The 23,991-nt window shown below is 54.7% G+C and overlaps 3 protein-coding genes across 3 annotated transcripts; 1 reads left to right on the top strand and 2 right to left on the bottom strand.

The window, feature by feature from the left end:
• The first annotated feature begins 3,744 nt into the window (after positions 1–3,744).
• NCCRP1 (NCCRP1, F-box associated domain containing) lies at positions 3,745–6,768 on the top strand. Its single transcript, XM_081119112.1, has 6 exons — positions 3,745–4,097; positions 4,581–4,643; positions 4,732–4,783; positions 5,429–5,524; positions 6,017–6,155; positions 6,280–6,768. Exons 1-6 carry the CDS (start codon positions 3,782–3,784, stop codon positions 6,418–6,420), a joined length of 807 nt encoding a protein of 268 aa, XP_080975238.1. The 5' UTR covers positions 3,745–3,781; the 3' UTR covers positions 6,421–6,768.
• A 1,005-nt stretch (positions 6,769–7,773) lies between these two features.
• On the bottom strand, positions 7,774–9,045 carry LOC308548080 (syncollin-like; the record flags this gene model as incomplete). Its single annotated transcript, XM_081119092.1, has 2 exons — positions 7,774–7,811; positions 8,651–9,045. 2 exons carry the CDS (start codon positions 9,043–9,045, stop codon positions 7,802–7,804), a joined length of 405 nt encoding a protein of 134 aa, XP_080975218.1. The 3' UTR covers positions 7,774–7,801.
• Positions 9,046–15,133: 6,088 nt separating this feature from the next.
• Positions 15,134–21,375, bottom strand: LOC308548034 (interferon lambda-3-like; the record flags this gene model as incomplete). Its single annotated transcript, XM_081119050.1, has 8 exons — positions 15,134–15,232; positions 15,325–15,408; positions 15,512–15,655; positions 15,930–16,007; positions 16,308–16,489; positions 20,042–20,297; positions 20,924–21,093; positions 21,348–21,375. The coding sequence occupies 8 exons, from the start codon at positions 21,373–21,375 to the stop codon at positions 15,134–15,136; spliced, it is 1,041 nt and encodes a 346-aa protein (XP_080975176.1).
• Positions 21,376–23,991: the final 2,616 nt, after the last annotated feature.

The raw sequence follows: 23,991 nt of genomic DNA, 5'->3' as shown, positions 1-23,991 counted from the left end.
TGACATTCTCATGGGATGACACAGTTCATGACCAAGTGAACATAATCACATACTCGAGGTACTTACAAATCATACTAAGTTCATGAAAGAAAGAACAGAGTGTGGCAATAGGTAACAACCAGGGAAGGCCCAGATTGCTGTTGATGAACCCATCGGGACTATCACCAAGATATATTGTTATGTAGAAAAGAGCCAGAAGGATGTGTGCATTGTGGAGCGGTGCCATCTGAACGGAGATGAAAGCAGCCATGGAAACGTGGAGTGTAAAGCCTTGCAGGCAGATGTGGCAGCATGTGCAAAGACCCTGAGGTGGAAGGAATTTGTAGAATAAGGGCCAGTAAAACTATGGGACGCCATGAGCGAGGGGGAGCAGCACTTTTACCAATGAGAAACTAAGGCTTGAAAAGGGAAGTCCTTTGCCCGAGGACACACAAGGTCAGGGTGGAAACTGTTGCTCAGGCAGCCTTATGCTCTTAACCATGAGGACAGTGGATCTTAGTGAGGAATCCCAGACCAGCAGCATTAGCATCACCTCCCGGGCCCCACCCCAGAACTACTGAATCAGAAGAGGGGGGGGAAGCTGGGTTGTGGAGCCCAGCAGTTTGCATTTACCAAGCCTTTCCGAAGATTCTGACTTGCAGTCAAATTTGAGAACCACTGAGTCTGGCTCTCTGGCCTCCCCAAACTTTGCTCCTGCCCTCTGAGGGATCCCTGTCCACTGTGGGTTGAATGGTGCTCCCCAAAAAGGTATGTCCACATCCTAATCCCCAGAACCTGTGAATGCTACGTACATCATATGGAAAAAGGGTCTCTGTAGATATAATTAGGTTGGGGACCTTGAGGTAAAGAGGTCATCCCAATGACCTGGGTGGGCCCTAAAGTCAATGACAAGTGTCCTTACGAGGGTGAGGCAGAGGGAAATTTGAGAGCAAAGAGAAGGCAGTGTGATCACAAAGGCAGAGACTGGAGTGATGTGGCCACAAGCCAAGGAGTGCCACAGCCACCAGAGGCTGGGTTGGAGAGGAAGGATTCTTTGGTTAATCCTCACCTGAGGGTATTTTTTCCATTGATTTTTAGAGAGTGGAAGGGAGGGAGGTGAGAGAGAGAGAAAAAAAAAACACATCAATGTGAGACACATATCAATTGGTTGCCTTTCACATGCACCCTGATCAGGGCCTGGGATTGAATCTGCAACCCAGGTACACGCCCTGGACCGGGAATCCAGGGCCTCGGATGCAGCCAAAGATCTGAGGACACTGGGGAGCCCCGGCTGGTTTAAGTGAGGGAGGGAGTGGTTGGGTTTGGGCTTTCATAGGATCCCCCCCTGCCCCGCAGCTGCCTCTGTGTGTGTGTGTGTGTGTGTGTGTGTGTGTGTGTGTGTGTGTGTGTGTAACCACTCACTCTCCGGGAGGGGCTGAAACCATGGCAGGCAGGGGGCAGGCAGAGGAGGGTTGTTGCATTTCCAGTCTTCAGACTCTCCCCTGCCCTTATTTTTAGGTGTTTGGCTCCCGGCCACTCCCTGCCCTGGATTCTGACCCGGGGACAGCTCTGACTCCACGGCCACACTCTCGTTCTGGCTCTGCCTCTTCCTCCTCCGAGGACAGGTGGGCAGATAGGGTGTGGGCTTGTGGTGATGGGGGAGTGTCTCCAGTTGTTTGGGGTGTCATGAGCTCTTCTAGTGTTTGTCTGGGAATCTCCTGGGAACCTCCAGGGGCAGTGGGGCTAGGCGCTGTTACCCAGTGGTTGGTTTGCCCGCCAAGGGTCCTCCCCTGGCTAATTCCTAATTTCCCAGGACAGCTCACTTCACCTCTCTGCCTCTGATCAGTGAATGGAGGTACTATTACCTCCCTAGTTTCTGCCTCCTGGGCTTGTTGAGAGGTTCAGTGAGTTAAGACAGTCCATTATCTCCCGTCTGCATCTGTGTGAGCCCGTGTTTCTCCCTAGGTGCGATTTGAATCTGGGTCCCTGTGTGTCTTATCTGACTGAGGCTCTGTGTATCCAACTCGCCACATACCAGCTGTGCAACCCTGGGTGAGTTACTAGACTTCACGGTCCCTCAGTTTCCTCGTTTGCAAAATGGGTTTAACCATAATATCTATTTCCTAGGGAGGATGCGGAGATTGAATTATTACCCCACCTAAAGAGTTTAGAACAATGCCTGGCACTGCCCTCCGTTGCATGAGTGTCATCATTGGGGTGTGAGCTCAACTCCCAGTGTCTGCAGCACGTGTCTCTCCCCAAATCTGGAGCAAGAAGGCCAGGAAGCATGTGGTTACCTGGAACCAGGCCTCTGTTGCCTCATCTGAGAAATGGGGATACCAACAGCACCCCTCACAAGGTGGGTGCACAGGCGAGATGGGAGCTGGAGCGCACCGGGCGGCACACAGCTCCACACACACCTTCGCTGTCACCTCTCCTTTGTCACAGTAGCACCTCCCTCCCATGGCCTTAGAGGTTGAAAGGAACTTGTGCGCACTTAGACCAGCGCCTAGCAGGCAGTAAGCACTGGCTGGTGGCTGTTACTGGTAATCTGCGTGGAACTCTGCGCCTGTGCTTACCTGGTGTGGGATGTGGTGTGGGTAGGATGTGGCCATGGGCATCTGGCCCTACAGGTTTCTCCGTCACCCCACTTCCTCCGCACCCCTACCTCCTGCCTCCCCATCATCCCATCCCTCTCTCCAAACTCCCGGTGACCTCTGAGGGAGGAGGTTTGGCGGTTTGTGTTGCCTACCCCAGCCCCAGGAAGGGGTGTAGGCACCCCCAAAACCCAGATAGTGTTGCTGCTTCCCTCTCTGCTGCTATCTCAGTGTCTCCCCAGGGTCCCCCATCTTGGTGAGTCCCCATCAGTGGCTATAGGACTCTTTCTGCCCTGCACTCCCCACCTTGGTTTCCAGAACAGGAAATCTCAGGGTCCCAAGGGTGTGTCCCAGGTGAGGACACAGGAGGAAGTAGCCAAAGCAGGACCTCCCCCTCTACCCTCTCACTCCCACTGCTTTGGGGGGAGGCAAACAGAGGGGGGTCTTCATTAATTAACCTCCTGCCAGGCTGGATCTTACTGAGGTGGATGGGCCTTGTTAGAGAGCAAGGAGCCCTAGCATTATTAGCTCATTTGTCACACCCCAATCCCAGGGCCAGGGCCTGGGTCCTCGGCTGGCTCTAGGGAAATTGGAGCAAGAGGCTTGGGAAACTGAGGAGCGGTTGGAGGCCTGGACTCCTGGGTCTGAGACAAGGAGAGGGCCGGGCCCTGGACTCCTGGGTCTGAGACAAGGAGAGGGCCGGGCCCTGGACTCCTGGGTCTGAGACAAGGAGAGGGCCGGGCCCTGGACTCCTGGGTCTGAGACAAGGAGAGGGCCGGGCCCTGGACTCCTGGGTCTGAGACAAGGAGAGGGCCGGGCCCTGGACTCCTGGGTCTGAGACAAGGAGGGAGCCGGGGGCCTGGACTCCTGGGTCTGAGACAAGGAGAGGGCCGGGGGCCCTGGACTCCTGGGTCTGAGACAAGGAGGGAGCCGGGGGCCTGGACTCCTGGGTCTGAGACAAGGAGGGAGCCGGGGGCCTGGACTCCTGGGTCTGAGACGAGAGGGCCGGGCCCTGGACTCCTGGGTCTGAGACAAGGAGGGAGCCGGGGGCCTGGACTCCTGGGTCTGAGGGAGGAGGGGCTGGGGACCCAGATCCTTCCCCCAACACACCTCTCCCTTAAATGCCAGCCGGAGAGCCCCGCCCCCTCCCGCCCCAGTTAACCCGAGACCTGCGGAGGAGCCGGACAGTCGCCCCGACCCGAAGGATGGAGGAGGTGCCGGGCGGACTCGAGCTCAGCGGCGGGATGGGGGCGAAGGAGCCGGCGAGTCCCCAGGACCCTCCGTCGCCACCGTTGCCGCCGTCGCCGCCCCCACCGCCGTCGCCGCCGTCGCCCGCTGCCCCCGAGAGCCCCGGGCTGTCGCCGTCTGAGCAGCCGTCGGAGGCCCACGCTCGGCAGCTGCTGCTGGCGGAGTGGAGGCCGCCGGGCGGGAGCCTGCAGCTGCCTCCGGGCGTCACCTGGACGCTGCTCTTCCTGCGGCGGCCGCTCTACCGCAACCTGCTGCGCTCGCCCAACCCCGAAGGTGCCGCACCCGGCGGGCGGGGCGGGGGCTCCCGGGGAGGCTTTCCCAGACCGGCTGTCTCTTCTTTCCGTCTGTTTCCTTGTCTCTCTATCCCTGTTTCTTTCTCTTTGTCATTTGTGCCTTTCTCTCTCCTTGAGGCTCTCTGTCTCTTTTTACATCATGTGTCCCTGTCACCCTAGCTCTCTCCTTCCCTCCTGCTCCCTCCCTTCCTCCCTCCGCCTGTTTTCTAAGTCTCCTTTCCTTGGTGCCTCCCTGTGCCTCTGTCTCTGTCTCACCAGATGCACATGGTCCTTCTCCCCCAGGACATTCTCAGAGCTCTCCCTGGGCCCTGCCTCACTGGTTCCTGCCAGGCTGGTCTGTCCTGGTGGGTGGGGCACAGATTCCTGCCCTTCCAGAGGAGCCCTAGGGGTAGGGGACAGGGAGAGGGTGGACAGGGACAGCCTCAGTAGGCCTGAGGCTCTATCTATCACCTGCCCATTTCAGGCATCAACATTTATGAGCCAGCACCCCCTACTGGACCCACAAGACAGCCCCTGGAAGCTCTGGGTGAGTGCTTGGTGGCTGGGCCCCAGGGCACAGTCAGTCCCGGAGAGGAGACGGGGACCTTCTAACCCTGTGCTCCTCCACCTGGCAGGCAACTTCCGTGGGTGGTTCATTAGGACTGAGCAGCTCCAGCACAACTGCAGGTGAGTGGCCAGGACCCCGCGCCTGCATTTCATTTCTTCCTCTAGCCTTCCTTGCTGTGGGACCAGGAGAGAAGGACTTTCCCTCTCAGGGCCTTAGTTTCTTGCTCTGTAAACAGAGTTAGTCACCAGAGAGAATGCTCCTAACACACACAGCATAGGCTCTGGTCAGGTCTGGCTTATACATAGCAGGTGTTCAATAAATAGCCGCTATTATTGTTCCTCTGCTGAGCCTCTTTGGGGGGGGGGGAGTCCCTAGGCCTCCTCTGTCTACGAGAAACCTGGAAACCGAGCCCTGCTTCTGGAGGTGGGTGAGACTGTGTAACTCAGAGGCTCAGAGTCACTAACACCCAGGGTTGGGATCCCGGCTCTGCAGCTTCTTTGCTGCTTGATCTTGGGCACATCACTTCCCTCCTTGAGCCTCAGTTTCCCTATCTGCAACACAGGGTTCAGAATGCATCACCCTCCCAGAGGATGATGGGAACCGAGATTGTAAGGTGCCGAGTGTGGGCTCAGCGCCCATAACTGTGTACCCTGGATATGAGGGAGCTACGATCAGGGTTTCCTGCTCCCTGGAGCGGGCTGACCTGGGAGATGCCCAAGAATGAGAGCAGGTCCCAGAGCCCACCTCCCTGTGCCCTCTCTCAGCTGGACGGTGAAGCATCAGTGTGTGGATCTGCTGGCCGAGGGCCTGTGGGAGGAGCTGCTTGACGATGAACAGCCAGACATCACGGTCATGGACTGGTACGTGCCACTGCCCCACCCGGGTGTGCACAGTGGATCCCCAAAGTGCAAGCCTCGCCCCGTCCTCCCCTTTGGTCTGAGCTTCCCACCAGGACCCCCTGCCCCTGCAGGACCCAGCCCTGCCCACCTCTCGGGCCCCTTCTCTGGCACTTTCAGGTTTGGAAATGTGCCAGGCCCAAGGCCTGTTCCTTCCCTTCTCAAAACGGATCCCTCCCTACCCTTTAGGAGTCAGTTACACACGGCTCCACCAGGAAGCTTTCCCTGACCAGCCCCCATCCAGGCCTTCACCATTCCTGCTTGTCACTGCCTGGTGACAGGTTGGCCTCCCCCACTGGGCTATGACTCGCATAAGGGCAGGGTGTGGGGCTGTCTTGGTCGCTGCCTCGTTGCCAGTACCACCTAGCCCACGTGCACAGACTGGGTGCCAGCCAGAGGTTGGGGTGGGGATGTTGGGGCTGCGGTGGCAGCTGAAGGCCTGAGCCCCACCCCCAGGTATGAGGACAGCCGGCTGGACCAGTGTGTCTATGAGCTGCACGTCTGGCTGCTGGCCGCTGACCGCAACACCATCATTGCTCAGCACCACGTGGCGCCCCGGACCTCTAGGAGGGGCCGCCCTGGCTGCTGGTTACAGGTGAGACTCCGTGCCCCAGCTGCCACCCCAGACATGTCCCAAGACCTCACAGAGGGAGGAGGAAGGGGAGCAGGGCTCGTGGGTCCCTAACAAGGACTTCTTTCTGACCGCGGTGCTGCCACAGGTGTCCCACGTGTTCCGCCAGTACGGCCCTGGCGTGCGCTTTGTGCACTTCCTGCACAAGGCCAAGAACCGCATGGAGCCTGGTGGCCTGCGGCGAACCAGGGTGACCGACTCCTCCGTGTCTGTGCAGTTCAGGGAGTGACGAGCTGCTGCGGGTCTGTTCTGATCCCTTGTCTCATCTCCCTACCTGCCTCTCAGCACCTCCCTGACCCTTAGCACCACCCTGTTCTCTCAGCACCTCCCTGATGCTCAGTACCACCCTGACCCTTAGTAGCTTAGAGGCTCCTCAGCTTGGCCCTGATAGCTCACCGCCTCCTAGGCCCCTTGATCCTGCCTGGTCCTTGGCTTCTCATTTGACACATCCTGAAATGCCTGACTCTTAGGCATTTCCCCTGCACTCTCTGGGCTCCATGGGGGCAGGAATCACATCTTCCTGAATCCGTGCTTGACACATAGCAGGAGCTCAGTACATCTTGGTTGACTAAACAAATAAACGTGTGCCCAAGGATGCAGAATATTTCCATGGTCTTTGTTCCTTAGAACTTCACTGAGTTCCTGGTCCACTCCCACCTCCTCTCATCCCTGATCCTCCAGCACTTGACAACTCCTCTATCTCCTGCACCACCCTTGACTTCTGATCTCTTCCAATATCCCTAATTTATGGTCTCTTAGCATCTTCACCTACCTGTTTCCCCATCTTGCTTAGCTCTCAGAATCTCCCCCAAGTCCTCCCCAACCACAAGGTGTCATCCCCCTAAGCAGTCCCCATACCTTTCCTTCCCCCAAGACCCTCATTTCTCTTCTTTAGTTTCTCCTAAGAGCCCCAAACCCAGGTATCCATCAGGGGCGCCCAGCCCTGGGGGTGAGAGTGGGAAGAAGTTGCAAACTCACATTTGCAGAAATATGCAAATTTGCACTAACATGTCTTCCATGTGTCGGGGAAGAGAAGGTTGAAAATACTGAACAACACTTCAGTCCTAGGCTCTGGCCAGATCTCACTACAGACCCTGGGCTGGGCTGATTCCCGAAGGCCTCCTACTGCCTCACACATAAATCCTGACTCTGGAGGTCCCTGGCAGGCCAGAGCAGCTGGGTGGCACTCAGGAAAGGCCATCTACCAAAAAGTCGGGGGAGCATGTCGATGTTGAACTATCAGCTGGCAGCTTCATTGCAGGCCACACATGCTTCCTGTGGGTGTGTGTCTTTGTGCACACCCACATCCATGTCAGAATCAATGGGTGTGTGCCCACCACAGCACTGTCACAGGTAGGGGTCGATCTGGCATGACCACCCTGCTGTCTCCCCATCCCACCCCCGTCCTCTGTGGACGTGGGCCCAAGTGCACACAGATGGCAGACAAGGACAACGTGATAAGGGCTATATTACAGAAAAGGCAGGGTGGGAAGGGGGGCAGGCAAAAAGCTCTCTTGCTTTGGGATTGGGGCCTTCAGCAGGCCCCAGGGACAAGGCCAGGTGAGGGGCCCATCATTCTGTAGGGGCTGAGATGAGGAACCTCTAAGGCATCAGTAGCATCTGCAACAGAATAAAAAATTATCACCAGGAAGTGCCAGAAACTCAGAGATCCAGGGTGTTGGGGGGGGCTCTAGAAACTTGAGATGAGGTGCGGGCTGGGGCTGGGCTCCAACTTCAGGAGCTAGGAGTCCTGGCCTGGGATTTTGGGGCTGGGGGCTCTTGGAGCTCCTGGGGGTAGTGGGCGGGGGGAGGGGGTTTGGAGAGTCCCAACCAGAGTCTATGAGCTTGGATACCTGAGTGCAGGGTGGGCTCAGAGGCCTCCAAATTGGGTTTGGGGCTCCAGAACCTTACCAGGGACCCTAGGACTGGTTTGTAGGGTTGAGGCTGTCTTAGAGGGTGTAGGTGGGTAGGGAGCATAGGGCTAGATAGGGTGTCCCTCGAATTGGGTCTGGGGTCGAGGTCTGGGTCAGATGTAGAGGCCTGGGAGGCCTGGGGAAGCTCAGGGATCTGATGATTTGGGGAGGAGGTGGGACTGCCTTAGGGGGGGCTCCAAGGTGAGGGAGGGGATGGCTCAGCATCCCCAGGCTAGGCTGGGCAACTGCGGAGTTAGTGGCCCTCCCTGGGGAGCGCAGCTGTGGGTAGGCAGGTGGGGGAGTGGGACAGGAAGGTGGGGGGGGGGGATGGGGTGAGCTTCTGAGTGTGGGAATCCCAGAACTGGGCCTGAGAGATCCAAGGGGCATGGGCTTAGGGGAGCGGTGCAGGTGAGAAGGGGGACCTCCAGGACTGGGCCCAGGGACTCAGGGCTCTGGACAAGCCTGAGGCCTGGACGGTGGGGCTGGGGCCTGGGCTGGGCCCTGAGCTCTGGCCACGGATGTGGGCACGGGCGGGCAGGAGGGCACCTGCAGTAGAGGGAGGAGATGGCGTTGGACCAGTGGCCGAAGATGCCCCGGCGGTACTCCTCAAGGCGCGGGTAGGTGCCGGTCTTAAACTTGTGAGTCTTGCCGGCCTTGCCGCGGCGGGACCACACGGTGAGCTCGCAGCGCGGGGCCACCACCAGGGAGGAGATGACGTTCGTCCAGTCAGAGGGCAGGAAGGGCAGGTCTGTGTCGGGCTGTATGGACAGCTCGGCGCCTCCGCAGCAGTTCTCGTAATAGGGGTCGCTCTTGTCGAAGAGCTTGGCGCAGGTCCGTGTCCCATCGGGGTTCTTGAGGTCAGCGGCTGCGGGACAGGCGCCTCGGACGCCGGGGATGGCCACCAGGGCCAGGGCCAGCAGCAGTGGGCACAGCGGGGACATCGTGACACTGCGGAGCGGCCACACTGCGGGGCCGCGCCCCTGTGCGCTTTTATGCTCCTGACCCGTGGGAAGGGACAAGCTGCGAGATTAGGCCTCGGCAGGGAAGGGGAGGGCGACCCCTCCCGGGAGCGGGGACAACTTCCTGGCCCACGTGGCAAACGCACGACCCAGAAATACAAGGTGCACATATTTGTGTGCAACGGAACAGCTGAAGTTTTTATGAGGCAGCAACGATACACGGGGGGTCGATACACGGGACCCGAGGGCAGTCACCTGCCCACAGCCCGGTGGCAGGGTGACCAGGCTCGGGCGGGAAGGGCCCTGAGAAGGCGCCAGGAGGGAAACGCCGCACTCCCCTGGGCGCCCGGGAGGCTGCGGGGGGAGGGGCGGGGCCGGTCCCAAGGCCTCGGGAACCCGGAGGCTGGAGATAAGGGGAGGCCGGAGGGAAGGGGGCCGGAGGGGAGCGGGGAGGAGCCCCCTGCCTCGGGCGGGCCTTTCTCACCAAGTTTGGAACCAGAGTCTGCGAGGCAGGAGCAGCCTATTAGTGTAACGCGAACTACCAAGCCAGGCCCCGGCAGGTGGGGCTCGGTTGGTTGGGCTGCGGTCCAGGGCACCCGGGCACCCAAAGGTTTGGGGTTCAATTCTCTGTCAGGGCTCATGCCCGGGGTTTCGGGTTCAAGCCCTACCAGGGGGGTGCAAGAGGCAGCCAGTCTAGGTTTGCTCTCACACAGATGTTTCTCTTTCTCCCCCCCTTCCTCTCGCTCTCTAAAAAAGCAATAAAATAAAATAATAAAATAAAATAAAATAATAAAATAAAATAAAAATAAAATAATAAACTCATTGCAAAACACTGTGCAAAGGCTTGGGGGAAATTGCTCTAAAAGTAAAGAGTGCTTACAAATGGACAGGAAAGAAGATATGGAACAGCCCCCTTACCCCTAAGATGGATAAGCCCAGGAGGCCGAGAGGGAGGGAGAGAGGCTGCCAGCCCCCCACCACTTCCTAGGAGCTAGAAGGTTCTCCACCAGGTTGGAAATCTTGATCTCTAAAGCAAATACGATCTATTGAAATGTATAATATTTCTTAAAATAAGTTTTTATTGATTTTAGAGAGAGGAAGGGAGAGGGAGAGAGATTAAAAATCAACAATGAGAGTGAGTCGTTGACAGGCCGCCTCCTGCACACTCCCTCTGAGGATCGAGCCCCCAACTGGGGCATGTGCTCTGACCCATTACCACGGATTCCAACCATGATCTCCTGGTCATGGGTTTACACTCAACCGCTGAGCCACGCCAAGCCGGCTGAAATGTATACTACTTTAAAACTTTTGTATAGCAAAAAAACCCAAAAACCTAATCTGGGGGAAAGATATGATTCCTGTAACATACAATAAGTGCTACCAATCAGCACATTTCACTGAAAATGTTTTTTACATTTCACCAAAAAAGGTTTATTGGCCTTTTGGGTAGAAACGGGAATTTTTTTGCCAGGAAGGGTGATCCCGTCCTGCCTCTGCTGGAACCAGCATGTGGCCTCCTCGTTGCTGACTCTGTGTTTGGCCCCAAGCAGCCTGTCCTGCGATTCTTGTCTGAGATGCTGAAAGCTGGCCACCCAGCACCACATAAGCCAAAGGAAAAAGTAGGGAGCAGGACAGGAGGTGGAGGGAGCCTGGGATCTCGGGTGGGACAGGCCCCGGGCACCTGGGAGCCTGGCCAAGGCCCTTCAGAGGCTCTTTGGCACTCCTGGTCTCCTGCCAGACAAGAGCAGGCTCCCAGTGGATGAGCTGCTCTGACAGACAATAGTTCACACCTGTGGTTCTGTGGGTGAGTCCAAGTCTGGACCTCAGTTTCCGCATCTGGAAAATGGGCAATATTTCCTCCTACGCTAGAGGACTGTTTTGAAGATTATAAGGGATAATTGAAAGCTCGAGGGTCAAAGGAACAGCCTGGCACCAAACCCCAGCTCCTCCACCAGCTCTCGCACAGGCTTCCACAGGGTGGAGACGATGGTGGTGCCGCCTCGGAGCGCAGGTGTGAGGAGTAAATGGGCCAAGCCGCGTAACAGCGCTGACAGCAGGCCCACTAAGCGCCATAGGAGCACGTGCCATCGACAGTATTAGAGAGCCTGGCACACAGTAAGGACTCGGTAAGTGTAAACCAGCACACAACACTGATCTACTGTCCACAGTCACTCAGCTCAGACTCCCTACCGGTCCCCTCAGATGCCATTGCCACTTTGGCCAGGGCAATGCAGTGACTGAGGGCCAAACGCTGTAAACATGGAGGTGGGTTCAAATGGGACTCTGTCACCTTGCTGAGTGACCTTGCTCGCTGTGTGAACTTGGGCAAGAACTCACTTCTCTGAGCTTCAGTTTCCTCCTACCTTCAGTGGGATGATATATATGATAATAGAAATAGAATATGATGGTATAAAATCATTTTATACTCCAAAGTAACTTAAAACTAACATAACGAAATATTCATAAACACAAATACTCTACATAATTGTTCTTTATAAATGTAATATGAATACTTAGTATGCACTCTTGAATGAGACAGTGGCATAAATAAATAATATAAATATAAATATAGCTAATATAAATATAGAGAGCACAAAGTATAGTACCCAGCACACGGTAGGTGCTCAATAAGTGGGACTATTCTTAGAATGGTTCTGAGACCCCGGCCCTTAGCCTGGCCCTTCGATAACCCAGTTCTGGATCCTTCTACCTCCTTTCCTTCCATGACTCCATGAAATCTACCCTCCAGCTGCTAACTTCCCAGGGAGGCCTATTGACCTCAAGGACACAGCAGCCCCGCCCTCCCAGCTCTGTAAGGGCCCAGACACAGGGATGGAGACATGGTTTGTGTAGCACCCTTGGGCACAGTCACCTAGAGCTCCACCTGCCCAGGAGGGCCATGAGCTTCACACACAGATGGCGACGTGGGTCAGCAAGGAGACCCAGAGAGGGTGGCAGACCCAGGGACAGGAACACGGGACCCACTGGGCCACAGCACACAGCCAGCATCAAAGAGAAGCCATAGAGATCACAGCATCCCTCATCCAGGCACACACAGGGGCGGGGGGGGGGGACACACTCCTCCACACAGCCAGCCGCTCATGGTCACTGAATCTCATTGGTGACTGTATGCATTGAGCGCAGACACATGCTTGATACACAGTCCCAGACAATGTCCCCCCACAGAAGCACACCCCCATCACCGACAAGAGCCCAGCCCCCACCCACTCCCACCCTACACCCCACAAAATCTCAAACTCAAAACACACTGACATGCCCGCGTGAGGACACACAGCATCTTCATCCAGAACCAATTTCCTCGCTGTTTATTGACACAAACAGGACCAAGAGTAGGAAAATAAATAACTCCTTACCACACATGTCTTTTTCCAAATGGAAGAATGCCTGCCCTTGAGGAACCCATGAGCCCTTGAGAAAGTCAAACTGTAAATCAATAATTCAAACACGATGTAAACCGAGTTATGACAGAGGCCTTGCAAAGGATCCTGGGAATGCAGTGGGAGAACAGCCGGTTTGGGTGGTTGTTTTAGCCACTGATACAGTTTGATTCAGACAATAAGGAAAATCCCTCTTTTCAGATCTCACAACCTTGACATCACATTTTCACCAGCCCATGAGAAAGGAGCCTGGCGTGTGCCTGAAATTGCCAAAAACAGCATTAGTCTCAATCAGGGTAGGGCCTGAATGTAAACAACATTACTGGTGGCACACAATTTAAATGGAAATGCTGCCCGTTGCATAAATACAGGAAAATATTCAGATCAGTACTTAAGTTCACGCTGGTTCATCAGAACTCATTAATTACACTTCTGTATTGATGTCACCGAGTGGGATTATTTCTTAAGGACTAACATGATTCTCCAGGGCAGCTGTAACTGCGTGGTTTGGAAAGAGTGGTCCTCAAAGTGTGGTCCCTGAACCAGCAGCATCAGTATCGCCTGGGAACTCCTTAGAAATGCAGGTTCTCAGCCTCATCCGGGTCCTACTGGGTTTGAAATTGTAGTGGTGGGGAACCCAACAACATCCAGGGTAAACAGGGGACCCTGGTCATCATCAAGAAATGCCCCCTGGCCCAGTTCAGTGGTTGAGCATCAACCTATGACCCAGGAGATCGTGGCTCACATGCCTGGGTTTCGGGCTCAATCCCCAGCAGGGGGCATGCAGGAGGCAACCAATCAGTGACTCTCATCATTGATGTTTCTCTCTCTCTCTCTCTCTCTCCTTTCCTCTCTTTGAAATCAATAAAGATATATACATATACACATATCCCTCTGGCTCTAGCTTGTTTGGCTCAGTGGTTAGAGCACTGGCCTGCAGACGAAGGGTCTCCAGTTCGATTCTGGCCAAGGGCACATACCTTAGTTGCAGGCTTGACCCCGGCCAGTCAGGGCATGTGTGGGAGGCAACCAATCGATGTGTCTTTCTCATGTCGATGTTTCTCCCCTCCCCCCGAAAAAGCAATGGAAAAATATGCTGCCAGTCGTATAAAATTATAGCACATGCGTGGCCAGGTATCTCAGTAGGGTTCTCAGCTGCTTAGAGCCTCATCCTGACACTCCAAGACTGCAGGTTAGATGCCCGGTCCAGGGCACACAGAGAATGCAAGCAATGAATGCATAAGTAAGTGGAACAGCAAACTGATGTTTCTCTCTCTCCCTCCCTTCCTCTCTCTCTAAAAATAAATAAAATAAATTTAAAAATTAGTGTTACTCTCTTCCTCTTCCTCTCTCTTTTTAAAACCAATCAATCAACCAATCAATAAAAGTATAACACATACAGTTGTGTATAGTACATAACACTTGATAATAAATGGCTATGTTTCTGTATTTACTATACTTTTTATCATTATTTCAGATGCACTCTTCTACTTATGTAAAAAACTTTGCTGTAAAATAGTCAGAGGGTTATGTCGGCAGCAGCCTCGCACATCCCGTGTTTACCGTGTTTCTTGATTACACCATTTTCTCTTGTGCTTGATTTAATATCATGTTTTATTTATTTATTTATATCTTTATTGATTTCAGAGAGAGAGAGATAAAAACATCAATGATGAGAGTCATTGATTGGCTGCCTCCTGCACGCCCCCCCTGGGGATCTGGCCCCAACCCCCACATGTGCCCTGACCGGAAACTGGGATGACCTGGAGCAGAGGCCAACCCTCAACCGCTGAGCCACGCCCAGCTGGACAGTGTCCTGTTGTTTTATACATTAGTGTGGCCTAAATGTGCAGACTTCGTAAAGTCCACAGTAGAGGACAGTAGTGTCCCGGCCTTCACATTCCCTCGAGCCTCACTCACTGACTCACCCAGACCAACTTCAGTCCCGCAAGTTCCCTTCCTGGCACGTGCCCTGTAGAGGTGAACCATTTTTTATCTTTTATACCATATTTTTACTGTGCCTTTGCTGTGTTTAGATGCACAAATACTTACCATTGTGTGACCCCTGCCTCCAGGACTCAGCACAGTGACCTGCTGTGCGGGCTTGAGCCCGGGAGCAGCGGGCTCTACCATACAGCCGAGGTGCGTGCGGGCCACGCCATCTCTCCGTGGGAAACGCCCTCTATGATGTCCCCACAGGGCAGAATCGCCTAATGGGGCATTTCTCAGAACAAAACCCCATGGTTAAGTGGCGCGGGACTGCAACTGGGATCTTTGACATCTATGTTCTCCAAAGGCCTCAGAAATCAGATCTACTCAAGTCGGGTCAGAAATTCATAGACCCTCAGAGGAGGCATTTGGGGAACTAAGGCTGGTCCAGGGCGCGTGGGTCAGCACCACAGTGGGCGCACGAATCGGGTCTCCTCCAGACCAACCCTGAAGATCCAATCCACACAAGCACACACATCCCACAGCACAAACAGCATCTTGTCATCATTGTTTATTTGCACAATTTGTACAAAAAGTAGAAAAATAAATATTTTATCTTCTCTGAGTTTGATAATTCATACACATAAATAAATAAATAGTGGTTGGGTGGCAATAAATTAAGAAGAGTCGGGGATGCATAAATAAAATCTAAGTCGCTGGGACAGGTGCAGGCGGGTCTCGGGTCAGACACACAGGTCTCCATCAGCAACACATTTCAGGTCACGGGTGAGGAGGCGGAACAGGTTGAATGTGACAGAGGCTTCAAGGCAGCCACGGGACTCCTGTGAGAGGAAGGGACAGGTACAGGTCGGTGTCTGTCCATCATCGGGGCTCCCGGTGGTCCCCAGACACTGGTCACTCCCTGGGCACTCACCTTGTCCCGAGCCTCCTGGAGGCGGTGGAGCCAGTGGCGGAGGTGGCCCCGGGGCCTGGCGCCTGCTCTGGGCTGAGCTGGGAGCTGTGGGCAGAGGAGGGCGTGTGAGGAGGGCCAGGGGCAGAGGGGGACATATGGGTGGTGGGAGCCCACAGACATGGCCTGGGAGGGAGCCCAGGGCACTCACACAGGCCTGCAGATGGGAGTGGATGTGGCGCAGCATGTGAAGGGGCTGGTCCAGGATGTCCCCCAGGGTCGAGTTAGCCACAGTCGCCAGGACCTCCAGTGTGAGGTCCAGCTCAGCCTCCAAGGCCACAGGGCGCTCCCACACCTGAGGAGGGGACACAGGGACAGGTGAGAGCTGCACGTGAGAGGACAGGTGAGGAGGGTCAGGTGAGGAGGACCCAGGAGGGAGCAGGTGAAGGGCAAGGTCAGGAGAGAGGGGACAGGGAAGGCCAATGTGGGCAGGCCAGGGGAGGAGGCCAGGGGCCTGCTGGGGGGACAGAGAGACAGGGCCAGTGAGAAGAGGCGGCAAAGGGGCCACCTCAGAGCCAGAGGAGCCGGCCCAGGTGAGGGCAGGGCTGGGCCTGACTCTCCCAACTCACCTGCAGCTGCCTCAGGTCCCGGGTCCTGGGGAAGGGGCGGGCGCTGCAGCTCCAGCTCTTCAGCAGGAGCGCCTCCTCCTGGACGGCAAGGGCACAGGTCAGCCACAGCCTGGGCTGCAGCTTGACCTCTGCAGTGGGATTGGAGGGGGGCTAACACAGGAGCAGGGCCTTAACCCCCAAAGGATGGCAGAGGCTTCTCCCATGCAGAAGAACCCGAGTCAGCGCCCTGCAGCCAGAGCGGGACAGAGCCCTGTGGCAAGGCTGGACCTTAGCCAGACAAGGAGGGTCCAGGTCCACCTTGAGCCACATGGAGCCCTGTGACCCACGGAGGGAGGGGGGAGGCTAGCCCACAGCAGGTGGGGCAGTGGGGACACTCACCAAGGCGTCCTTGGCCCTCTTGAAGGCCTTCATCTCTTGTGGGGACAGAGACTTGAACTGGGCCATGTGGCAGCCCCTTGCACCCGGGAGCATCCTGAGGGGCTCAGGGACAGGAACGGCTCCTGCCCCGCTCAGCACCGCGGTCAGCAGCAGCAGCACCAGCGTGCAACCCACAGTCAAGTCTGTGTTAGGGAAGGATGGACAGATGAGGGGACAGTTTCAGGGGCTGCGGGTGGAGGCTGTGGGAGGGGGTCACGGACAATGATGGGGGCTCACCCAGCTTCATCCTGGCCTCTGGTCTCGGGTTTTTCTCAGCAGGTGGGGATCCAAGTGTCCTCTCAGAGGCTGTCACCCAGGTCTCACTCAGCCTTGTTTGGTGTCCAGACCTCAGTCTCTTCTTCTGGGTTTCAGGCCGCTGCTCTGTGTGTGTCTGAACTTGCATCTCTGCTGCGATGTGAATCCTGCCTGAGCTCCCTGGTGCATCTTTTAGCCTGGACACCCGGGCAATCCCAGCTGATGTAGGAAAAGGGAAAACACACCAGCCACTAGGGGAGCCCGGGGCTGGGGAAGCCCGTGGGGGCGGGGCCTGGGGCCAGGTGAGCAGCTGGAGGGAAAGAGAAAGTGACGCAGGCTCAGGTGCACCTACTGCAGTGACGTCCTAAGAGGAGTCTCCGGAGGGGCAGCCTCAGCCCCTGATGGGAGGGGACAGAGGGACCTGTCTTTTTGCAGGATACCCCAGTGCAGGCAGGGGCTTGACTAACGTCTTTAATTGTCTAGACAGAGGGACCCAGGAATAGGAGGCTCTGCTAGGGAACTGGGACGGGGCCAAGGACTTCAAGGGACCCTGCTCAGTTTGTGACAAACGCCTTCATTCATTCACCAAGTATCACTCAGGCCCCACTTTGTGTCAGGCTCTGCTCAAGGTGCCAGGAAAAGAGCCTTGAAAAAAATCCCATAAAACAACACTTGCTGGAGCCTTTTACTAGAGAGGAGAAACGGAGAGTGGGAGGGAGGGGTCTGCGTGGTGTATGTCACAGCAGGTGACGGAAAAGGAAAGCGCTTAAAGTATAGGAGGGGGGTGCATTGACTGTGGGGTCTGAAGAACCACATTTGAGCCAAGACTTAAAGGCAGTGAGGGGGAGCTACGTGAAGGTCTGAGGGGGAGCAGTGAACGCAGAAGGAAAAGAAAGACGCCCCCTCTTTGGCAAGTGCTGTATGTGTCACCCCATCACCGAGGCTTTGCCACAGTGTGGTATTGAACCTGCAGTAACATCAAAGGCACACTGTACTTTGCCTACATTTAAAATATGGAGTAACGTTGGTAGAACCCGCCTGAAGCTTAGTGTTAGGACCTGTTTTAAAAACCAAGTCTCGCCTGGCCGGGTGTGGCTCAGCGGCTGAGTGTCGACCTAGGATCTAGGCGATGGGGGTTCAATTCCCGGTCAGGGCACATACCCCGGTTGAGCGCTCCATCCCCAGTCGGGGGCGTGCAGGAGGCAGCTGATCAATGACTCTCATCATTGATGTTTCTGTCTCTCTCTCCCTCTCCCTTCCTCTCTCTGAAATCAATAAAGACATATTTTTAAAAAAAATGAAATCTCTACCGCTGGCCGTTGCTCAGTTGCTTAGAGCATCCTTCCCATATACCGAGGTTTGTGTTTGATCTGTCAGAGCCCATGCAACAATCAACCAATGAATACACAGCTGAGTGGAGCAAAAAGTCCACGTTTCTCTCTCTCTGTCGCTCACTCTCAAAAAATCAATAATTTTTTTTAAAAAGTCAGTTTCTTAAAATAATAAATAATAAGAAAAGAAAGAAAGGAAGAAAGAAAGGAAGGAAGGAAGGAAGGAAGGAAGGAAGGAAGGAAGGAAGGAAGGAAGGAAGGAAGGAAGGAAGAAATACAGGGACTCAGAGATCTTAAGAGGCCAGCCCAAGGTCACACAGCAAATAGGTGGTGAGGGCAGGATTTGAACCAAGTTTTCTCTGACACCCAGACAATAACCACTATACCCACCAGCTTCTGTGTAGCTACATCTTCAGGACACGGAGATAAATTTCTTGCACAGAAGGTCCCAAGTACTTTTTGACACTGATTCCCACCCCAACCCCTTTTCCCATTATTCATAATTCCAGGGAGAGAATGGACAGGGGGTTGCACTGACTGAGGGGCCTGAAGAATCCCCTGGAACTGGGAAAATTGAGCTCTGATGCACAAAAATGCTCAAAGCCAAGAGCAGGGATGTGCCCAAGTCGCCTCCCAGGGCATTGGGCAGTTTCTGTCCATTGCAGGGGCCTTAACCCAGGGGAGGGGGCATTGCATCAATAGCAAATTCTGAAAATGGACATAGGATCTCAAAATTCCTAAACTTCATTCTTGTTTTTGTTAGAGAGGAAGTTCAGTGAGGTGGTTAAGAGCATGGGCTATGGAGCTAAAGGTGTGGGATTCAGACCTGGCTCTGACCCTCACTAGCTGTGTGACCTTGGCAGAGAGCCCTGCAGTTAGCGGCAAAGATCCCCAGCCCACAGACTTGGATAAATAAAAAAGTGCAATTGTTTGTGTATTTATGTGTGTGGTATTTAATAGAGACCATTAATTAAGACCATCTTATGGCCTCAGCTGGAAGCTTTATACACAGGATTTCAATGGACGTTACTCCTTTTCAAGGGAAAGATAATTATGCCATTATACAGATGAGGAAACTGAGGCTCAGAGAGAAGTAATTTGCCCAGTCACACCATAATTAAGTGGCAGGGTCTGAATTGAAACTCAAGTCACCTGATTTCTCTGGCTCAGCGTTTTTAACTGAAAAGTGCCCCTCAGAACGATCACAGGGGGACAATCAATGTAAATGCAAGAACATTTAATAATGGCAATAAATTAACATGGGAAGACAGAATAGCAAATTACACAGGGATTTCACAAATACAAGACACATGGGTAACAGAATCCAAAATACTGCAGTAACCTAAGGACTTTGGGCCCTTTCACTGCCAAATCCCTTAGGGGATGAGGCCTCCCCAGTGGGGAGATCCAAGAGTCACAGATTCATAGAATCTCCAGGCAGACTCTGAAGGTTCCAATCAGGGCGTGGGACCTGCCATGGGAGACAGGGTCCTGGGCTTCTGGTAACCAGAGAAGTAGAAACTGGTCCGTGGAAGAGGGGTCAGCGACCCAGGTGGACCCAGGACTCAAGTCTCTTCCTGCCAGACAAGGCCCCTGGAAGATCTTAGGGCAATGCATTCCCCAGAAATGTCCCTGCTTCAGGGGCACCCATTGTCGTCACTGGAAAGGTATCCCCGCTTCATCTTGCACCCAGTGCAGGCCATTGAGGTCAGGCCAGCAGCGGCAGAGTCTCCTGAGCTCAGCGCCCGCTGGCTGCAGACCGGCCTCAACCGAAGGGCGACACAGAGCTGCCCTCCAAGCCACCCGCCGGCAGAGCCGCGGGTCCTGCTGAGCAGTCGCGGGATCAGAGACAAGGCCGGGAGGGAGCCCCCAGCTTCAGGTCCCAGGGGAGCAGGCGCAGGAGGTTGAAGGTAACGGCGGCTCCGTGGCATCCCGGCGAGTCCTGGGACCCGGGAAGGAGGCAGAGCAGGGCTGGGGCAGGAATTTCCTCCGGAGAAGACGCCCCTCCATCGGTCATCAGTGGATCCTCGGCTCCTGGCGGGGCTCCACCTCACACGCAGCTCCCTGCCCCCACCCCCCCCACCCCCCCCTCACCCCCCCCCCCCGCACCGCCCGCTGCACTCCCAGCTCTCGGGGTTGGGGGCGCCTCCTGCGCGGTCGGAGGGGCTTCCTCCAGGATGCCGGCTGCACCCGCTGGAGCTGGAGGGGGGACAGGAGGTAAACGACGGCTGCGCAGGACCGAGTCTCCCACCGACTCCGCACTACAGCCTCCCAGCCGCAGACCAGAATCCGGATCTTCGGACGTGGAGAGGACGCGAAGTGTGTCTGGATGGTTTGGAGGCCAGATCGCGTTTCGGGGGCCCAGCTGCGGGGCCGGAGGGCACACAGGAACCTGGTTGGGGTGGAGGGGCCGAGTGCGGCACACACACACACACACACACACACGCCACCACGTCCCTCCTCTGGGCCGCCAGCAGCTCCAGGGTCGGGGTGAGGCCAGGGAATGAATGCCTCAGGGCGGGGCAGGCTGAGCACGTCCTGGGTGTCCCAGAGGCCCCGGGCCACCAGGCTCTTCCTCCTGGAGGGGACAACGGAGGGGGTGAGGTTGGGCCTCCTCGCTGGCGCCCCTGAAGCGCTGGGGTGTCGGGGTTTCCTGGACGTGGACCGGGACTGACAGGTACAGTCGCGCAGCTTGTGCACTGAACCCCGGAGCTCTCGGGGGCGTGGACGCAGAGCGACATGATCCCTTGGGGAGCTTGCACCCCGACGTGAGCCGAGTCCGCCCAGAGGGGGCGCCCTTTTGTGACCCGCAGGTAGGCAGTTTCTGCGTTTATGATGCTGGCGGCTGGGAAGGTCTTGTGGTCAGAAATCGGGACCCTGAGGTCCGAGATGGGGTGCTGGCCGCTGGGATGCCAGGGCCCCTGGGACAGGGCCAGCATCTTGTACCCAGAGGCCCAGCGTCCCCGGCCCTGGGGCCTGGGCATCACTCACGTAGTGGTCCCTCAGCTCCCTGACGGCGGCCAGCGCCCTGGGCTCCAGCCAGCGGTAGTGCGAGAGGAGGCAGCGCCTGGGTTCAGCCAAGCCGGTGTCCACCACCATGCTCACGGTCACCAAGACCCACACGGACACTGCGGCTGTGCCGCTTGGTCCCATCTCTGCTCCTGCAGGAAACGAGGGACTCAGGGAGGCCGAGGGGGAGGCCTGGAGTCCAGCCCCTGCCCCTGGTTAGACTGGCAGAGGGACGGATCTCAGGGCGCTGGGATGAGCACCCCCAGCGGAGAGAGGCGCTGGGCCTGAGACCCCCCCTCCCTCAGCCTCTCCCTCACTGCTCACCTGCAATGTGCCCTCGGCGCCTCGTGCTGGAGCGGGGCCTGCCTTCCACTGTCCTCTGCAAAATGTCCAGAGTGGCGCCCACCCTCGACAGCGCTTTCTGCACCCTCCATGGTGGCTTTTATGTGCCAGGCTGATGAGCAGCTGGGCTTCCCCGGTCAGGTGAAGTTTTCCAAACATCAGCGCTGGCCCCTGGCCCAGTGGGATGCTGGCCTGGGCGCAAGGACTTTACCCTGGTCCCACGGTGCCAGCGATGGCTCTGCCCCAAATCTCTATCCTCAGGCAAGTGCTTGTTTCTGTTTTCTGGACATGTGTTTCTTTTCTGCCTTTCTTGGTTTTACTTCTACTTTTGAGTGAATTGACATCAGTCAATCTAATCCATCTCTTGCCTCCTGGAAGTCTCCTCCCCCAGCTCCCCATAATCACTTTTTAATTGATATATAATTGACATACAACATTATATTAGTTTCAGGTACAACATAAGGATTCAATATTTAGATATATTGCAAAATGATCACCAAAGAAGTCTAGGTCACGTCTGTCACCACACAGAGTTACTTCTTTTTTTCCTTGTGATGAAGACTTTTAGGATCTACTCTCTTAGCAACTTTCAGGTATGCAGTACAATATTATTAACTGTAGTCACCGTGCTGCACATTACAACCCCATGACTTTTATTTCCTTTATAACTGGAAGTTTGTACCTCTTGACCCCTTTCAGTCATTTTGCTCACCTGCGACACCCCTGCCTCTGGCAGCCACCAGTCTGTTCTCTGCATCTCTGAGCTTGATTTTTGCGTTGGTCTGTCTTGCCAGCTGTCCCCTGCAGCTTCCAGAAGGAATGCAGCTCTGTGGACACCTTGGTGGTGGCCCAATAAGACCTACTTTGGATTTCTGACCTCCAGACCCATCAGATAATAAATCTAAGTTTGTAGTTATTTGTTACAGCAGCAATAGAAAACCAATGCATAATTGATCCACGCTTCTTCCTCCGAATCTTTCTGTCTTTAAGTCCCCTGATTAATAATTATAATCAAAACCAACACCAGCATTAACAGGCTTTCAGAAAAAAAGGCTGAAAATTAGCCCACTAAACACCTCAGGTGTTAGGGCGAGAGCACAATAAGCTCAACAAAAGCAGAGTGGAGGAAAGAATAAAAACCAAATGCACAAGAGAAACTGATGCTGTTTATTAGTAGTAATGAAATAAAATGAAATTTAAGAAAAATGAGGTATATAATCGAGAGGACCTATAAGCTAAATACCAGTTATCATCGGTAATTGGAAAAGACTAATAAGACTGTTGCAAGTATATCTTAAAGCTGGTACAGTGAAAAAGGAAACGTACCAATGACCAATATAAGCAATAGTAAGGGAAACAAGTGTCCCTTACAAGCCTCAAAAATAGGGGCTATACCTGGGGCCACCTCACGAGCACGTCCCACCTCCTCTAGCCCGCTGGGCCACAAGCTTACTCAGCTCAGGGTGGCCACCGCCTGCCCACAGGGACACTGGCGCCAAACCTGTTCCAGCCCCTAAGAGTTTCAGATTCCGCTTCCTCCTGAAATTTCATTTGCATTTTTCTTTCAGTCGCTATCACTCCCATGTGCGCCCCCCCCACCACCACCACCTTGCTCACCTCTGAACTGCTGCGGTGCCCTCCTTAGGGCAGGTTCCCAGCTTGGAGCTGAATTGGCCTGGGCTGTGCAGAGCCACTTACTCGGCCCCCAGCAGCCCGGCCCCCCTGAGAGCTTGCAGGAAATGCAGAACCCCAATACTACCCCGACCTGTGAATCTCCACCTGGGTTTTAACAGGTCCCCACCCCCACCACCGAGCGGTGGGCAGCACAGTGGAGGTTGAGCAGCTCTGGCGTAGACCAAAGGGACGCCGTGGGACCCAAGGAAACTTGGAAACAGGGCTCCTCAACTGGGGCAAGTGCATCTGAGAAAGTGGTCTCAGCCTTGTCCAGAAGTTAGATGATGAACGACCTATCGTCTATGTTGGAGAAGTTCAAGTTCATCCTGGGGATTTGGGTTCCAGGCACTAATATGATTAATGAAGCGCTTTATAAACGAAGAGCTTGATTAATAAAGCGTTTTAATCTAACCAAGTGCTCTGATCTAATCAAGGGCTTTAATGAGAGAGAGAGAGAGAGAGAGAGAAACAGCGATGTGAGAGACACATCAGTTGGCTGCCTCCCGCTCCAACCAGGGCTGGGATTGGGCCTGTGACCAAGGTACGTGCTCAGGCGCCAGAATCAAACCCGGTCTGCAGCCCAAAGCTCTAACCACTGAGCAACTGGCTAGGGGAGTGGGCTTCCATTTTAAAGCACTTCATTTGAAAGCGCTTCATCTAATAAAGCACACCAATCTAATCAATCCTAAATTTAATCAAGTGCCCTAATCCAAGTATTATCCATGAAGCGCTTTACAAAGTGTTTTAATTAATGAAGCACTTTAATCTAACCAATTACTCTAATCTAATCAAGCACTTTAAGGTGCTTTAATCTTATCAAGCACTCTGCTGCAGTAAAGCACTTTAATCAAATACTCTAATCTAATCAATATAACCACCGGATCTAATTTAATTAAATTGATCAACTCTGATCAATTCAATCTAACTAAATCAATCTTTCCAATATAACTTTGATTGCCACTCACAGATTTTTCAATTGTGTTCTGGTTTTCAGTCACGTTTAACTAATGTATATATTAAGGATTTCGTTCCTT

This window comes from Miniopterus schreibersii, assembly GCF_964146895.1.
Source record: "Miniopterus schreibersii genome assembly, chromosome: 18".
In the NCBI taxonomy this organism is placed as follows: domain Eukaryota; kingdom Metazoa; phylum Chordata; class Mammalia; order Chiroptera; family Miniopteridae; genus Miniopterus; species Miniopterus schreibersii.
This window is presented reverse-complemented; position numbering and strand designations above follow the sequence as displayed.

Coding starts and splice junctions, on each gene's coding strand:
- NCCRP1 (XM_081119112.1), top strand. CDS start 3,782: ATGGAGGAGGTGCCGGGCGGACTCGAGCTCAGCGGCGGGATGGGGGCG. Junction 5,525..6,016: donor GACATCACGGTCATGGACTG/GTACGTGCCACT, acceptor CCCCACCCCCAG/GTATGAGGACAGCCGGCTGG. Junction 6,156..6,279: donor GCCCTGGCTGCTGGTTACAG/GTGAGACTCCGT, acceptor GTGCTGCCACAG/GTGTCCCACGTGTTCCGCCA.